The sequence below is a fragment of the Microcaecilia unicolor genome, chromosome 14, assembly GCF_901765095.1.
Source record: "Microcaecilia unicolor chromosome 14, aMicUni1.1, whole genome shotgun sequence".
In the NCBI taxonomy this organism is placed as follows: domain Eukaryota; kingdom Metazoa; phylum Chordata; class Amphibia; order Gymnophiona; family Siphonopidae; genus Microcaecilia; species Microcaecilia unicolor.
Window position 1 is genome coordinate 49,292,655 of NC_044044.1, and position 15,743 is coordinate 49,308,397.

The 15,743-nt window shown below is 42.2% G+C and overlaps 1 protein-coding gene across 1 annotated transcript in view; it reads left to right on the top strand.

Annotated features, from left to right (window-relative positions):
• The window catches only part of DCAF8 (DDB1 and CUL4 associated factor 8), an 81,937-nt gene that overhangs the window by 38,885 nt on the left and 27,309 nt on the right, over window positions 1–15,743 (top strand). The window contains exons 7-10 of the mRNA XM_030186987.1: window positions 129–239; window positions 13,624–13,696; window positions 13,997–14,054; window positions 14,966–15,073. Of these exons, the coding sequence (XP_030042847.1) occupies window positions 129–239; window positions 13,624–13,696; window positions 13,997–14,054; window positions 14,966–15,073 (350 nt within the window). The remainder of the gene's footprint in view (window positions 1–128; window positions 240–13,623; window positions 13,697–13,996; window positions 14,055–14,965; window positions 15,074–15,743) is intronic.

The window sequence follows — 15,743 nt, forward strand, 5'->3', positions numbered from 1 at the left end:
ATAATACTATTATGATAGGTGAGTTGTAAATGTATTGAAATGAAAATAAAATTAAATCTGCTAAACCAAGCCCAACACCTTGGCTTTCTTCTATATTAACCACCTTTTGTTTTGTGTTTAATGTGAAGGAAGTTGGTTGTGACAAAGGAGAAGGAGAAGCGAGTGGGACTATATACGATTTATGTGAACCCTGCCAACACCCACCAGTTTGCCGTGGGTGGGAGGGATCAGTTTGTCAGGTAAGGGGAGCACTTTCACTTTTCCTTTCTATGGGAGGTGCTGAGTGAGTGTGGACATTGCTGCTTTATATGACCTGCTAAGATTACACTAAGACCTTGTCCTGTGTGTGCTTTGCAGTACTTCAGAATGACTGATACGAGCTTTTTTTGTTTTTGTTGCTATAAAGTCATAATCATTAACTTCAGGCTAATTTCCATACTGGCTAAGATGTTTCAAATTGCATTAAATTTTTAATGGATCCACCCAAAATCGTGGTGAAAGAAAAAAAGGCACTTAGCTTTTGATTCAGTTGAAGACACAAACTTGCATGTCTTCAGTTTATTTATTAGGATGTATTTATCGCCTTTTTGAAGGAATTCACTCAAGGTGGTGTACAGTAAGAATCAAAAGCTAAGTGCCTTTTTTCCTTTCACCACGATTTTGGGTGGATCCATTAAAATTTAACTTTCTGTGGAGTTTTATCAGGATTTATTCCGATGAAGAGATTTTGACCCAATTTAAATCCCCTTTACCCTGTAAATATGTATTGGGAGGAGGTGTGGGTGCAGAGGCTTTTTCCTTTTCTTACATTTTTTGCACTCCACAGGAATATAGTGTTGCAATAGTACTTTGCAGATTGTATGAGGGAGGTCTTACATTTTTTTGAGATTTACGTACTCATCCTCTTATTAGTTGAACATACAGTCGGAAACAACATGTAAGACCAGCGATGAGGACTAGACTATGAGGGGGAGGGAATAAACCCTCCATTGCCCCATGTAAGCCGCATTGAGCCTGCCATGAGTGGGAAAGCGCGGGGTACAAATGTAATAAAAATAAATAAATAAATAGGATAACACAGTTAATGCACATATGAGTTTTCCCTCATGCATAGGGCTGGGCATCTCGGTATCCAGCCAAAAATGATTTGTTATCCACTCTGTCACAAAACACATAGCCACCCGCAGAGAGTAGGATTGCTTGGCCAGTATTCTCAGTGGAGGAGGGTAGTTAGTGGGGTCCCGCAGGGGTCTGTGCTGGGTCCGTTGCTTTTTAATGTATTTATAAATGACCTAGAGATGGGAATAACTAGTGAGGTAATTAAATTCGCCGATGACACAAAATTATTCAGGGTCGTCAAGTCGCAGGAGGAATGTGAACGATTACAGGAGGACCTTGCGAGACTGGGAGAATGGGCGTGCAAGTGGCAGATGAAGTTCAATGTTGACAAGTGCAAAGTGATGCATGTGGGTAAGAGGAACCCGAATTATAGCTACGTCTTGCAAGGTTCCGCGTTAGGAGTTACGGATCAAGAAAGGGATCTGGGTGTCGTCGTCGATGATACGCTGAAACCTTCTGCTCAGTGTGCTGCTGCGGCTAGGAAAGCGAATAGAATGTTGGGTGTTATTAGGAAGGGTATGGAGTCCAGGTGTGCGGATGTTATAATGCCGTTGTATCGCTCCATGGTGCGACCGCACCTGGAGTATTGTGTTCAGTACTGGTCTCCGTATCTCAAAAAAGATATAGTAGAATTGGAAAAGGTACAGCGAAGGGCGACGAAAATGATAGTGGGGATGGGACGACTTTCCTATGAAGAGAGGCTGAGAAGGCTAGGGCTTTTCAGCTTGGAGAAGAGACGGCTGAGGGGAGATATGATAGAAGTGTATAAAATAATGAGTGGAATGGATCGGGTGGATGTGAAGCGACTGTTCACGCTATCCAAAAATACTAGGACTAGAGGGCATGAGTTGAAGCTACAGTGTGGTAAATTTAAAACGAATCGGAGAAAATTTTTCTTCACCCAACGTGTAATTAGACTCTGGAATTCGTTGCCGGAGAACGTGGTACGGGCGGTTAGCTTGACGGAGTTTAAAAAGAGGTTAGATAGATTCCTAAAGGACAAGTCCATAGACCGCTATTAAATGGACTTGGAAAAATTCCGCATTTTTAGGTATAACTTGTCTGGAATGTTTTTACGTTTGGGGAGCGTGCCAGGTGCCCTTGACCTGGATTGGCCACTGTCGGTGACAGGATGCTGGGCTAGATGGACCTTTGGTCTTTCCCAGTATGGCACTACTTATGTACTTATGTACTTATGTACCCTTCGGCCACTTAGAGGGTCTATCCCCAGCACAGCTCATGTCCGCCTGCACCTGCCGCTCGTGCTCTACACTAGCACCCTCCTCCCGCCGACTGGGTCACAACCACCTCTGGGCAAGTCTCCCGCTCTCAAATTATCCCCAGTGATTTCTAGGTTACTGGAGCCACACTCCCAATGGTCCCAATGCTTTCCCCAGAAAGCACTCAGACCCAGCACACAAACCACCAGGATTCTTTATCAGTCCAGATAAACAGGGCGAACAAACAATTGGAGCAGTGGACAAAAAAAAAACAAAAAACTAACAAGTAACTGAAAAATGGATCAATTTGAAAACTAAACATTTGCATACTTCCTAGAGATCCTGGACCCAGTATTTTGGATGCCCTGCACTGCTACCCATGGAATTGGGGGAACACTTTTAACAGCAGCTCTGAGTGAGACTGTTCTGGTGTGAAACAGCATGTTGTGCTCTGTTACTTTGGGAATGGAACTCTCTTACTGAATTGCCTTTCCTTAATAAAATAGAGAGATCAGAAAGGGATAACCATCAAAATTGTAAAAGGGAAGAGAAGAGGACAGAGCTGAGATGCTGTTAGACAAAATTGTGGATTAGTAGACCCCTCAGAGACCTTTTTCAATTAAACATGGATTCCATAGAGATGGAGCTTTCCAAAAGAAGCCACTTACTCTAGTAGAAGCATAGTGGGCTTCCTTCAGGGGTGGAATCTGTAAACAGCTATCATTAGTGTAATGGAGAGCTCTGGTCAGAGTTGTGGCTTGCTCCTTGACAGACAGGAAAAGCACTACTGGACCTCCTCTGGATCGCTCTCCTATTCACAGAGAAGACAGAATATCTCTGCCCCAAAACCTCCTTCAACAGAGGTAGGCTATTCCACTTCTCCTCCTAACAGGAGGTGCTAGGGAGTTAGAATTTCCTTCCACAAAAAAAAGGAGTCTGTAGGGAACTTGTCCATCACTCAAAAACCCTTCTCTTAGTTCACACAGTCTAGCTTAGCAGTCCCCTTTTTCCTTTAGGCTGAGCAGATCTCAGTCAATCCTTTGAACTCCTTTTCTCAACAGGGATAACAGGACAGTTACCTAGTTAATTGTTTCTTTTCTATTCTTGGAGAAGGAAGGACAACCATCCCAGTATTCACGAAAGAGGAAAGTAAATCTTAAGCAAATTAGTTCCATATGAATCAGTGACTTTAACCCTTCCTCGTCTCTCCCCACGCGGCTCAGTCACAATTTATGACAATTGGTTCTAAGCAGTATTAGCAAAGTCCTTCAGCAGTTCATCAAAGAAAACTCGTTTTATGGTTTATCTTTCTCTTCAACACAGTCACGCATTTCAGGGAACCAAAACAAAACACTTTAACAATATACCTTCCCTCACCCCTAAGTAGGGATTGCTTTTGTACATCCCATCAGTTAATGGATTCATCTGCTGCTGATGACAAGGAAGGGAAAATTAGGTTCTTACCTTGGTAATTTTCTTTCCTTTAGTCACAGCAGATGAATCCATGGTCCCTCCCTGTCTGACTTGTTTTTTTTTGTTTAGATCATTTCATGCAGATATAGATCTCATTGGGAGAAGTTGGATACCAGTTCTCAAAATTTCTACATGATGTTCTACTATAGGAGGTTGAGATTGTCCCTCCTTTGATGCTCCTGTTATGGGGTGATTGTTCGCTGTGAGGAAAGTTTGTTATTATACCTTTATGGTTCACTCTGCTTTGGAAATCTCAAATACTGAAGGCAGTTGGGGCTAGCCGTCCAAGAGGCACTATGGTTTTTCAGTGTTCTCTGTCTCCACCTGCTGGTAGGCGGATACAACCCATCAGTTAATGGATTCATCTGCTGTGACTAAAGGAAAGAAAATTACCAAGGTAAGAACCTAATTTTCCCATATCATTATGGTCAGAGATGTTAATTTACATCTTGAAATATAAAAACAAAAAGTAGAATGCTACATTTGTACACGTCCTTTTGGAGAGGAGTATAACAAGTTTGTTCCGTTTTTCAAACAAAATTTTTTAAAAGAGAGGAGACCCAAGAGAGTTCCTCCTTATTATTTTCATTGGAGTACACATCTCAAGCCATACTCTCTGAGGTTTTAAAGACCCCTGAGGCAGGCCTTCGGGCCGAAACACAGCCGTGTCGGGTCACTTTTAATGTTAATTACGTTATTTTTTATGTGAATAAAACTAATTGGTATCCTCGTCCACTCTCCTCACTTTTTGTTTTTATATCTCACGGTTCCGTGAGGATTTTACCTCCTTTTTGTTTTATCTTCTATAATTTACATCTTGAAAACATTACCAACCAATACACCAAGAATTTCCTAGAATTCCTTAATGTTTGGCAATTCTTGCTTTTCAACGGAATGTCCTCTAATGTTCAAGGTCATCAATTAGATATATTAGCAACTAAATTTACAGACCCAACTACTTTTTTCATTTCAGGTTTTCATTGGACCCCATTACCTTGGTCAGATCACAGTAACCTTCTTTTTTACATTGCACTGGAAGAAAATTAATTCCAAATCCCAAAATTTGTTACATTCCTCTAAAATTAGAGGTAAAATTGACCTTTTTAAATTCTAGTCCAACGAGTCATTCATTATATTACTTACCTCAAACCCTTCCCTGAATTTCATTCATCAGTGGAATGATACTTGTAAAGCGGTCCTTATGTTATTGAACCTGTGACTGTCAAACTGTCAAATCTCATCCAAAAAGATTATCTCCTTGGTTCAATGATGATCTTTTACAAATGAAACGTAAATGCAGGAGACAGGAGAGAATTTGGGCTAAGGACAAATCCACTGAACAGTGCACACCTACTGCCAACCACTTGGCTACTTATTTTAAACAGAAAATAGCTAAAATCAAACTACAACTTAATACCCCTTCATCTATAGACTATTTCCTCTATTTACGTGATCCGTTACTGCCTCATTCTCAAGCAGATAGAATCTGGTCCGTTTTTCATCCAGTCACTACTGATCAGGTCAATCACGTGTTACTCAAATACGCAAATTCACATTGAGGCATATTTTCAAAGCACTTAGCCTTCCAAAGTTCCATAGAAACCTATGGAACTTTGGAAGGCTAAGTGCTTTGAAAATATGCAAGACTGTCTACTTGATATGTGCCCTTCTTTTCTCCTCAAGTCAGCTCCTAATTTTTTATTACATCATTTGCACTCAAATCTTACTTTGATGTTGTCTCAAGGTTTCTTTATCTCTGACAATGGCAATATTATTTTGACTTCTATACCTAAAAATACCCAAACTACCCTAAGTTTAGTTTCCATTTGTAGACCAGTAGTCTCAGTTCCTCTTGGTTTTTTTTTTAATTTGTAAAGTTTATTGAATCATTCACATAGAAAAAGAAAACATTACACGAAGTGTTACTCTTCTAAATGGAGGAGGTTTGCTGTCTGGTGTGATAGCAAGGCCCTAGATCCTCGCTCTTGTCCTACACAGACCCTGCTTGAATACCTTCTGCACTTGTCAGAGTCTGGTCTCAAGACCAACTCCGCAAGGGTTCATCTTAATGCAATTAGTGTTTTCCATTATCGTGTAGAGGGTAAGCCTATCTCTGGACAGCTTTTAAGTTGTTTGCTTCATGAGAGGTTTGCTTTTGTCAAAGCCCCTGGTCAAACCTCCACCAGTGTCATGGGGTCTCAACGTTGTCCTCACCCAGCTGATGAAACCTCCTATTTATTTATTTATTTATTTATTTATTTATTTATTTGAGTTTCACATTATTACAAACGAATAACAGTTTGTAAGGCAATACAGAGAGAGAATTATTAAAAGGAAAATTCAAAGATTTTTTTACAAGGTAACATTTTAACTCTTCCTTAGAGCACAACAATTTCTTGGTGGGGGGGGGGGGTGGTTTAAAAAACGTAAGGAGATTTAACAGTAGAAAAATTATAATTGAAGTCCAAATTGGCATAATCCTGTTCTTTATCCCGTTATCTCTAATTATTAGCTGATTCAGTTGTTCCAATCAATCAGCTAGATGGTTTTTCTGAGTCCAGAAAAATCCTTAACTGGTTTGGCTCAAAAAATACATATTTAATTCCTAACATATGAATCAAACATTTACAAGGATATGCTAATGTAAAAGTTGCTCCTAGGTCTCTCACTTCTTCTATCAGAATCAAAAATTGTTTCCTTCTTTGTTGTGTTGTTTTAGTTACATCTGGGTATACCCATATTTTTTTGACCACAGAATAGTGCAGAGGAGTTTCCTAGTGGTTAAGGTGGTGGACTTTGGTCCTGGGGAACTGAGGAACTGAGTTTGATTCCCGCTTCAGGCACAGGCAAGTCACTTAACCCTCCATTGCCCCATGTAAGCCGCATTGAGCCTGCAATGAGTGGGAAAGCGCGGGGTACAAATGTAACAACAACAACAAAAAAGTTACAATTTCATAATCATATTTAAATCCTGCTCAAAAACTAAGGATACAATCAGTCCCTGTGGTTGATATTTCAGTTATTGAGTCTTCTAGTAATGCGGTTAAATTCTGCATATCAGTACCAGTTCTTTGTGATGGTATATCCACCAAGTTTACTGATTGAGAAACTTCTCCACGTTTCTGAGTATTTGGAAGGTAATAAACTTTATTACAAGGTGGAAAATCTTTTGGAGATAGTTTCAGAATCTCTTGTAGATATTTTTTAAAGAAATCATAAGGCGTCAGAGCTGGCGATATAGGAAAATTCAATAATCTGAGTGTAAGACATCGATTAAAATTCTCTATTTGCTCTATTTTGCGAGAAGTTAACACTTTATCTTTAACCAAAACATCCACTGTCAAGTTCACAGTATTAACATCTTGTTTTAGCTGAGATATTTGATTTGTGGATTCCATTTTAACTTTATCTAATGATTCTGAGATTATTGTCAATTTACTCACTATTGTAGACATTTCTGTAGTTGATTTAGCCACCTCAGCAGTAAGTTTCTGGACCGCTTTCCAAATAGCCGCCATAGTAACCTCCTGAGGGGGCTCTTGCTCCAGATTGCTTTCCTCTGCCTGTCCAGGGGAGGAACCGCCAAGCAGGCTCAAACTGTCTACATCTCCGGTCCCAGTTTGGCTCGCTAACTCCACTCGTAAGTGGAGGTGGATTCAGCTCTGGTGGCGAAAGAGTAATATCCGGCCCCAAGAATGGCATCGCTCCTTCGGCGTCAGTCAACGCGGGGCTCGCCAAACCATGTTCCAACGGTAAGCTTCTCATGTAGTGGTCTATTGTCTGCTGGATTGGGGACGACGTTAGGGCAGTCGGCGGTTGCCCTTTTGTCGTCCCTTTCCGTTTAGTATGAGGCATTTCGAAAGGGGGAAACAAAAGCAAGCAGCCAAGTTGCTCACGCAGTAAGCTAGGACGCCATCTTGCCACGCCCCATGAAACCTCCTTTTGAGCCACTGGATTCCTGCCATCTGAAGTACTTGACTTGGAAGGTCATTTTCTTGGTGGCTGTTACTTCAGCTCGTAGAGTCAGTGAGCTTCAAGCCTTGGTAGCCCATGCTCCTTATACTAAATTTCATCATAACAGAGTAGTCCTCCGTACGCACCCTAAGTTCTTGCCGAAGGTGGTGTCAGAGTTCCATCTTAACCAGTCAATTGTCTTGCCAACATTCTTTCCCCGTCCTCATACCCGCCCTGCTGAACATCAGTTGCATACATTGGACTGCAAGAGAGCATTGGCCTTCTGTGTGGAGCGGACAAGCCCCTTCAGACAGTCCGCCCAAATGTTTGCTTCTTTCGACCCCAACAGAAAGGGAGTGGCTGTCGGGAAACGCACCATTTCCAGTTGGCTAGCAGGTTGCATTTCCTTCACTTACGCCCAAGCTGGGCTGACTCTTGAGGGTCATGTCACGGTTCATAGTGTTCGAGCCATGGCAGCGTCAGTGGCCCACTTGAAGTCAGCCACTATTGAAGAGATTTGCAAGGCTGCAACGTGGTCATCTATCCACACATTCACATCTCATTACTGCCTTCAGCAGGATAGCCTACGCGACAGTCAGTTTGGGTAGTCGGTGCTGCAGAATCTGTTCGGGGTTTAGAATTCAACTCCACCCCCCTACGCCCATTTTTATTCTGTTCCAAGCTGCACTCTGTTAGATGTTTCTTCATAGGTCAATTTTTGTTATGTCCTCGCCGTTGCGAGGCCCAATTGACCCTGTTTGTTGTTTGAATGAGCCTGGGGGCTAGGGATACCCATATGTGAGAACAAGCAGCCTGCTTGTCTTTGGAGAAAGCGAAGTTGCTTACCTGTAGCAGGTATTCTCTGAGGACAGCAGGCTGATTGTTCTCACCAACCCGCCCGCCTCCCCTTTGGAGTTGTTCTTTTCTTTGTTTTTGCTTCATAAGTTGACTGAAGCGGGACTCTCGTGCGACGGGCGGGAAGATGGCCGCGCATGCTTTAGCAATTTTTATTGCTAGGAAGATTTTCCGGACCTGGGGCTGCCGTGGACGTCACCCATATGTGAGAACAATCAGCCTCCTGTCCTCGGAGAATACCTGCTACAGGTAAGTAACTTCGCTTTTTCCAAGCTGAAGAGCCCTAGCTGCTTTAGCCTTTCCTCATAGGGAAATCGTTCCATCTATCATTTTTGTCGCCCTTCGCTATACCTTTTTCTAATTCCACTATAACTTTTTTGAGATACGGTATTCGAGGTGCGGTCGCACCATGGAGCAATACAAAGGCATTATAACATCCTCATTTTTGTTTTCCAGTCCTTTCCTAATTGTACCTAATATTCTATTTGCTTTCTTAGCGGCCGCCACACACTGAGCAGAGGTTTTCATCATATCATCAACGATGACACCTAGATCCCGTTCCTGGTTGGTGACTCCTAATGTGGAACCTTGCATCAGGTAACTATAGTTCGGGTTCCTCTTTCCCACATGCATCACTTTGCACTTGCTCATATTAAACGTTATCTGCCATTTTGGATTCCCATTCTCGTAAGGTCCTCTTGTAATGTTTCACATTTCTCTTGTGATTTAACAACTTTAAATAACTTTTGTGTCGTCAGCAAATTTAATTACCTCACTAGTTAGTTTCATCTCTAGATTATTTATAAATATGTTTAAAATCAGCAGTCCCAGCAAAGACCCCTGGGGAATCCCACTATCTACCCTTCTCCGTTGAGAATACTGACCATTTAAGCCTACTGTCTGTTTTCTATCTTTTAACCAGTTTTTGAACCACAATAGAACACTATCTCCTATTCCATGTCTTTTCAATTTCCTCTGGAGTGTTTCATAAAATACTTTGTCAAATGCCTTTTGAAAATCCAGATACACAGTATCTACTGGTTCACCTTTATCCAATGTTTGTTCACCCCTTCAAAGAAGTGTAGTAGATTGGTGACGGAAGATTTCCGTTCACTAAATCCATGTTTGTTTTGTCTCATTAATCCATGCTTTTGAATATGCTCTGAAATTTTGTTCTTTATAATAGTCTAGTATTTGCAGCATTTGTGAAGACATTGTCTAGAACTGTTAATTTCTGGGAACTGGGAGTTTCTTTATTAAGCTGCCCACAGAGCCTTGTAAGTTTAATGTTTCTGGCTCTCTAGCTGGTAAAGAGGTGGGCTTTTCCTCACTTGGATTTCAGGACTCCATTCTTTCCTGGTTTTCTTCTTATCTCTCCCAGCGTACCTTTAGTGTATACTGTAGTGGATCCTCCTCTACTTCTATTCCACTGTCAGTGAGTGTACCTCAGGGATCTGTCCTGGGACCTCTTCCCTTGGTACTCTGATCTCATCCCTTGGTTTTCAGTATCATCTTTACACTGATGACTCCCAGATCTACCTCTCCACTCCAGAAATCTCAGCCGAAATCCAGGCCAAAGTATCAGCCTGCCTGTCTGACATTGCTGCCTGGATGTCTCAGTGCCATCTGAAACTAAACATGACCAAGACTGAGCTTCTTATCTTTCCCCCTAAACCAACCTCTCCTCCTCCCCCATTCTGTATTTCTGTGGATAACACTCTCATCCTTCCTGTCTCATCAGCTTGTAACCTTGGGGTCATCTCCCTCTCCTTCTCTGCACATATTCATCAGACTGCTAAAACCTGTCGTTTCTTTCTCTAGAATATCAGCAAAATTTGCCCTTTCCTTTCTGAGCACACTACCAGAACCCTCATCCACACTCTTATCACCTCTCTTAGACTATTGCAACTTTCTTCTCACAGGCCTGCCACTTAGCCATCTCTCTCTCCTCTTCAATCTGTTCAAAATTCTGCTGCACGACTAATATTCCGCCAGTGTCGTTATGCTCATATTAGCCCTCTCCTCAAGTCACTTCACTGTCTTCCTATCTGTTTCCGCATACAGTTCAAACTCCTCTTATTGACCTATAAGTGCATTCACTGTGCAGCTCCTCACTACCTCTCCACTCTCATCTCTCCCTACATTCCTCCCCGGGAACTCCGTTCACTGAGTAAATCTCTCTTATCTGCACCCTTCTCCTCCACCGCTAACTCCAGACTGTTCCTTTTATCTTGCTGCACCATATGCCTGGAATAGACTTCCTGAGCCGGTACATCAAGCTCCATCTCTGGCCATCTTCAAATCTAAGCTAAAAGCCCACCTTTTTGATGCTGCTTTTAACTCCTAACCCTTATTCATTTGTTCAGAACCCTTATTTTATCATCCTCACTTTAATATTCCCTTATCTCTTGTTTGTCCTGTTTTTCTGTCCTAATTAGATTGTAAGCTCTGTCGAGCAGGGACTGTCTCTTCATGCTCAAATGTACAGCGCTACGTACGTCTAGTAGCGCTATAAAAATGATAAGTAGTAGTAGTAGCAGGTCTGGCTTAACCTGCGGACCAGGTGAGGCTCTGGCTGAGGGCACCAGAGATATAGGGTGCCAAATGCTTGAGTCTGTGATGTCACTGGCCCTACAGGTTAAGCTGGCCCAGAACTTACCTGGGAGTGTTGCATGTGCAGGGAAAAACGAAGAGCCAGCAACCCCGTTCCTCTTTCTGTCTCAGGCCACCTTCCACCATCTACCTTTAAAGGCAGTTTTCCCCTCCCAAACACAGCAATTCACCTAATGCTACTTGCATTAGCCCCGGTGTTTTCCTTCTGCCATGCCCAGCCCTTCCTTTGATATAACGTCCTGTTTCCATAGGGGCGTGGCAGAGGGTAGATGCCGAGGCTCATGTGAGTAGCGTTAGGTGAAATGCTGTCAGTATTCAGGAAGGGGAAAAGGATGGCCTGGAGGGGGGGGAGAGGGGGTTTGCCAATGGGAGTGCACCAAACCAAAAATAGGCTCAGGGTGCCATGGTCCCTTAAGCTGGCCCTGGAGACCAGTGTCGTCTTCTGCCATCTGTAGCGCTCAGTTCCAGAATGCAAATTATTCAACCAGATTTATCCTTTTTTCACCCTTTTCTTCTATTCCTTCCCACTGTGGTTGGGGGTTCTTATTCTTCCTTCTGTAGAACTAGAGAGGTTCTATCCATCTTCTGCGTGTGTTCTTCTACCAGTCTTTTAGTTTTAGAGACGTGTTATAAGGATTCCAGGTCGTTCTCCCCCCCCCCCCCCCCCCCCCCCCCCCCCGGGCTAAGCATTACTTCTCTGTAGCATTAGTAACTTATTAAATTCACCATAATATCTCCTGCTTACCTGTCCTTTCGGTTAGGTTTGACTATGGGTTTTAAGTCTCACCCTTTTTGGAAACTGCTTTGCTACATCCCACAGGTTCTGGACTGGTTTGGTGTGGTTGCTAAAGAAAGAGAAATTGTCTTGATAATTTTCTTTCCTTTGGACCTATCAAACCAGTTCAGAAACCCTTTCGAGTTGAATATTTCTGAACTGAACTTCAATTCTGTATTATTACCCTGTTTCTTGTCAGTTCACAGTTTGAAATGCTTCTAACTTGGAATTCTAACTTATAGTAGAGTACAAGGTTATGGATGGATGCAGCATTTGGCTGGAAGTGTGAACAGGAGCATCATTGCTTGGTCATTCATTTTATTGAGCATTCAGTGCTACATGGTGCCCTTATGTGGCAAATCACACACAACTACTTTATTTCCCTGTTTCCATCTGCTGGTCAAACATAAGTTCTGGACTGGTCTAGTAGGACTAAAGGAAAGAAAATGATCAGGTAAGACATAATTCCTCCATGAAAGTATGTTATTGTATTAGAGTTGACTGTTTTATTGATAAAAATGGGTAAAGATTTCTGTAACCTGTCTTGAACTCCTTGGGGTTAGGTGGGTGATAAATTCATTATGCATATTTTGAAAAATTCAAGACCTCCAGTACAAGGTTGGGAACTACTGGTTCTAAAGTCTGTTCCTCAAGCTTCTGTCTTCCCAGAGGCTAAATAAACAAACAGTTGGTTATGGCATCTCAACCTTTCCCCATCTTTCCCTCCTTGCCCTCAAGAGCTATGAAGAACCAGATCGCTTCTAACCCTGAGTCAAGGACAATTCAGATTACTGCTGCAGAAATATTTTTTTCCTACAGCTGTGGCCTAGCTGCGTGTTGTCAAGCCTAGGGTCACACATTACTGTCTACAGATGAGACCATTTGCATTTCAGCTATTTGCTTTGCAGGGTTGATGTCAACTGTGGAGGTTTTTTGGTGGGGGGGGGGGGTGGTTAAATGTTGTTTGTTTTGGGGTTTGTTTGTTTGTTTGTTTTGCTGTTTCTGTGTGGCTTTTACAACATTGGCATCACTGGGCAGCCTCACCACTTTTCCCTCGCTAGCATCCCTAGCTGTGATGTACAGAAAGAAAGGGGACATTGTAAGTGGCCGTACAGCTATTCATCCTGGCAAAGAAGGCCTGGTGAAAGTTGTATAGTAGTTTTTAAAATAAAATGGCTGTTGAGCATTAGACTGTGACCTATGATATGGGCCGTCACTCAAGTACACAGGTACACATGGCATGTAACAGGTATATCTAAGTCAGTTTATAGTATGCTTTACACCTGGCCCTGACAACATACTTTGGGCTTGTTTTATGCCATTAGACCAAAGACAGACTCTAGTCTAGTATTGTCCAGGTTAAGCACATCCTGTTCTGCTATACTTTGGATCTTTTCTGTGCTTTGTAGCACTGTAGTTGCAGTGTGGACATGACATCACTGGGCCTCATCAGACAGCTTACACCAAAACATTTGCTTATTGGCAGCCCTGGCTGTGTTGTTTGAGAGCTGTGTTTCTGATGCGTTTCCTTCCTGCTGAGTTTTTGTTCTGTGGTTTCACTCTTTTCCCAGGTATGTAATTATCCTTACCTGCTTTCTCTCTCTCGTTATAAAGGATTTACGATCAGCGGAAAATTGATGACAAAGAAAACAATGGAGTCCTTAAAAAGTTCTGTCCTCATCATCTGGTAAGCATAGTTATAGGGCCAAATGTACTGAAGGACTCTTCCCATTTCCTGTTTGGGAGGAAAGCTTAGCACATCTGGCCTATAGTGAGCCCCTTTTTAGTAATAACAGGCAAAGTACAGAGCTAATAAGGTAAAATTGCTAGTTTGGCATTAGAGTTTAGTCTAGTTCCTGATATAGTGACTATTAAATAGAATGTGATTTGTCTTTTAATAAACCCTTTTTCAGATCCCCCCCCCCCCCCTTTGCCATAAACTCAAGCTAGCATTTCTGATCATGTTGTGTGTTTTTCTTCACATTAGGTAAACAGTGAGTCAAAGGCTAACATTACCTGTCTTGTGTACAGCTATGATGGAGCAGGTAAGCCACCCACCCACATGCACAAAAATGTAGTTGATGGGCACAGAGACGATAATTCCCTTCCTCCTAGGAAGGAGTGTGATTGCAGGCTGCTGTGACAAACCCTGCTAACTCAAAGAGCTGTTTACCTTCCTGCTAGTAGATGCTTGTCACTCCTTAGTGAAAGTGGAAAGACTTTGCTGCCTGCTCTAATTAGTTTTTGAATTTTCAGGTCTAATTAGATTAAAATATGATGTCTTGTGTTAGCTTGTCACTATGAAACTTGTTGAACTAATATCAATTTGTACTTGTTGAAACCAAAGTAATGAACTGCTTTGCTGATCTTGGCAAATTAAACCTGCTCCCCACCTGATCCCCCCCTGTCCTTTCACTCCAGAGAGCAGGCATGTCGGAAAGCATTTTACAGAAAACTAAAACTTGATGACAGTCAGTCAGTGTGCCAACCGATCTCCAACCTTATCCTTCATTTTCTGATCGGAGTCTTCTGTGCAGTTCTGATGCTAGATTTGCTCTGCATTTCACCACCCCATCCTTCCATCTCCCTTCTCCACTTTCACTTGAAGGCAGGTCTTGTACATACATCACAGTGTTTGTGAAAAAGAAGTTGAAAGTGAACATTTAGATTGATACCAGGTGAGTGATACTGCCTATGTTCATTGGAAACATAGCACAGTGGGCAGCTCTTGCTGCAGGTGGCACAATTCTTATGCTTGTTTCTGTGATTTTGCCACATGTTTATTTTATAAGGACATACAAAGATTTTATGATCTGGAGCCATATGCCTGTCACCAGACCTTGATGCATGCATCATCCTCTTCAGCAGTCAGTATAGGGTTGTTTAATGTATTGATGTCATTGCTACCAATCATGATTGACACAGGTTGTTCTGTCTCTCTCTTTTCTGATGACAGAGCTGTTAACCACTTACAATGATGAGGACATTTACCTTTTCAACTCCTCTCATAGCGACGGCGCTGAGTATATCAAGAGATACAAGGGGCACCGTAATAATGCAACGGGTAAGGGCAGCCTTTGAGATGTATTACAGTCCAAGATCAGAGTGTCATATTATGGTTTCAGTAAGAGAGCTGCAAAAATTAGCTTGCATCTGCTGATCTCCTTCACTGCCTCCTCTTCTGCCCTTCCTGCATTTCCCTTTCTCGCCTGCATTTGCTCACCTCTCTAGCTTGATCATTCCTGTTCACCTAACCAATGGCTGAAGCAGAATATATCTTGTTAGATCAGAGATGAAGAGAGCTAACTTTCCCCTTGCCTGCCTTCCTCATTACTTCTTCCTTCCTATTGGGAGAACTGGGCAATCTCCTGGGAAATGGTGGGCTACCTTAGACAGTGATGTCCACTAGTAACCCAAACCACTAAAATAACATTAGTTTGGTACCTCCCATCTCCATTTTTTCATCCTCTTGCTTCAGGTCATGTTGAAATTGGAATGTTACTATAGCCATGCAGATTTCTACTCATCTCAAAGGAATTTAATGTCAACCCATGCTTTGTGATGGTGCCTGTACAAAATAAAGCAGTTGAACAAAACATTAGACCAAAAAATAGGAGGCTGCCCAATGTCAGTTAATAGAATGCAAGGTCTTTTCATATTCTAGTTGTTAAAGTTGTTGAATCTCAGAAACAGAATCGGTGCCAGAGAACCAAAGGTGGTACCCAAAAGCAGTG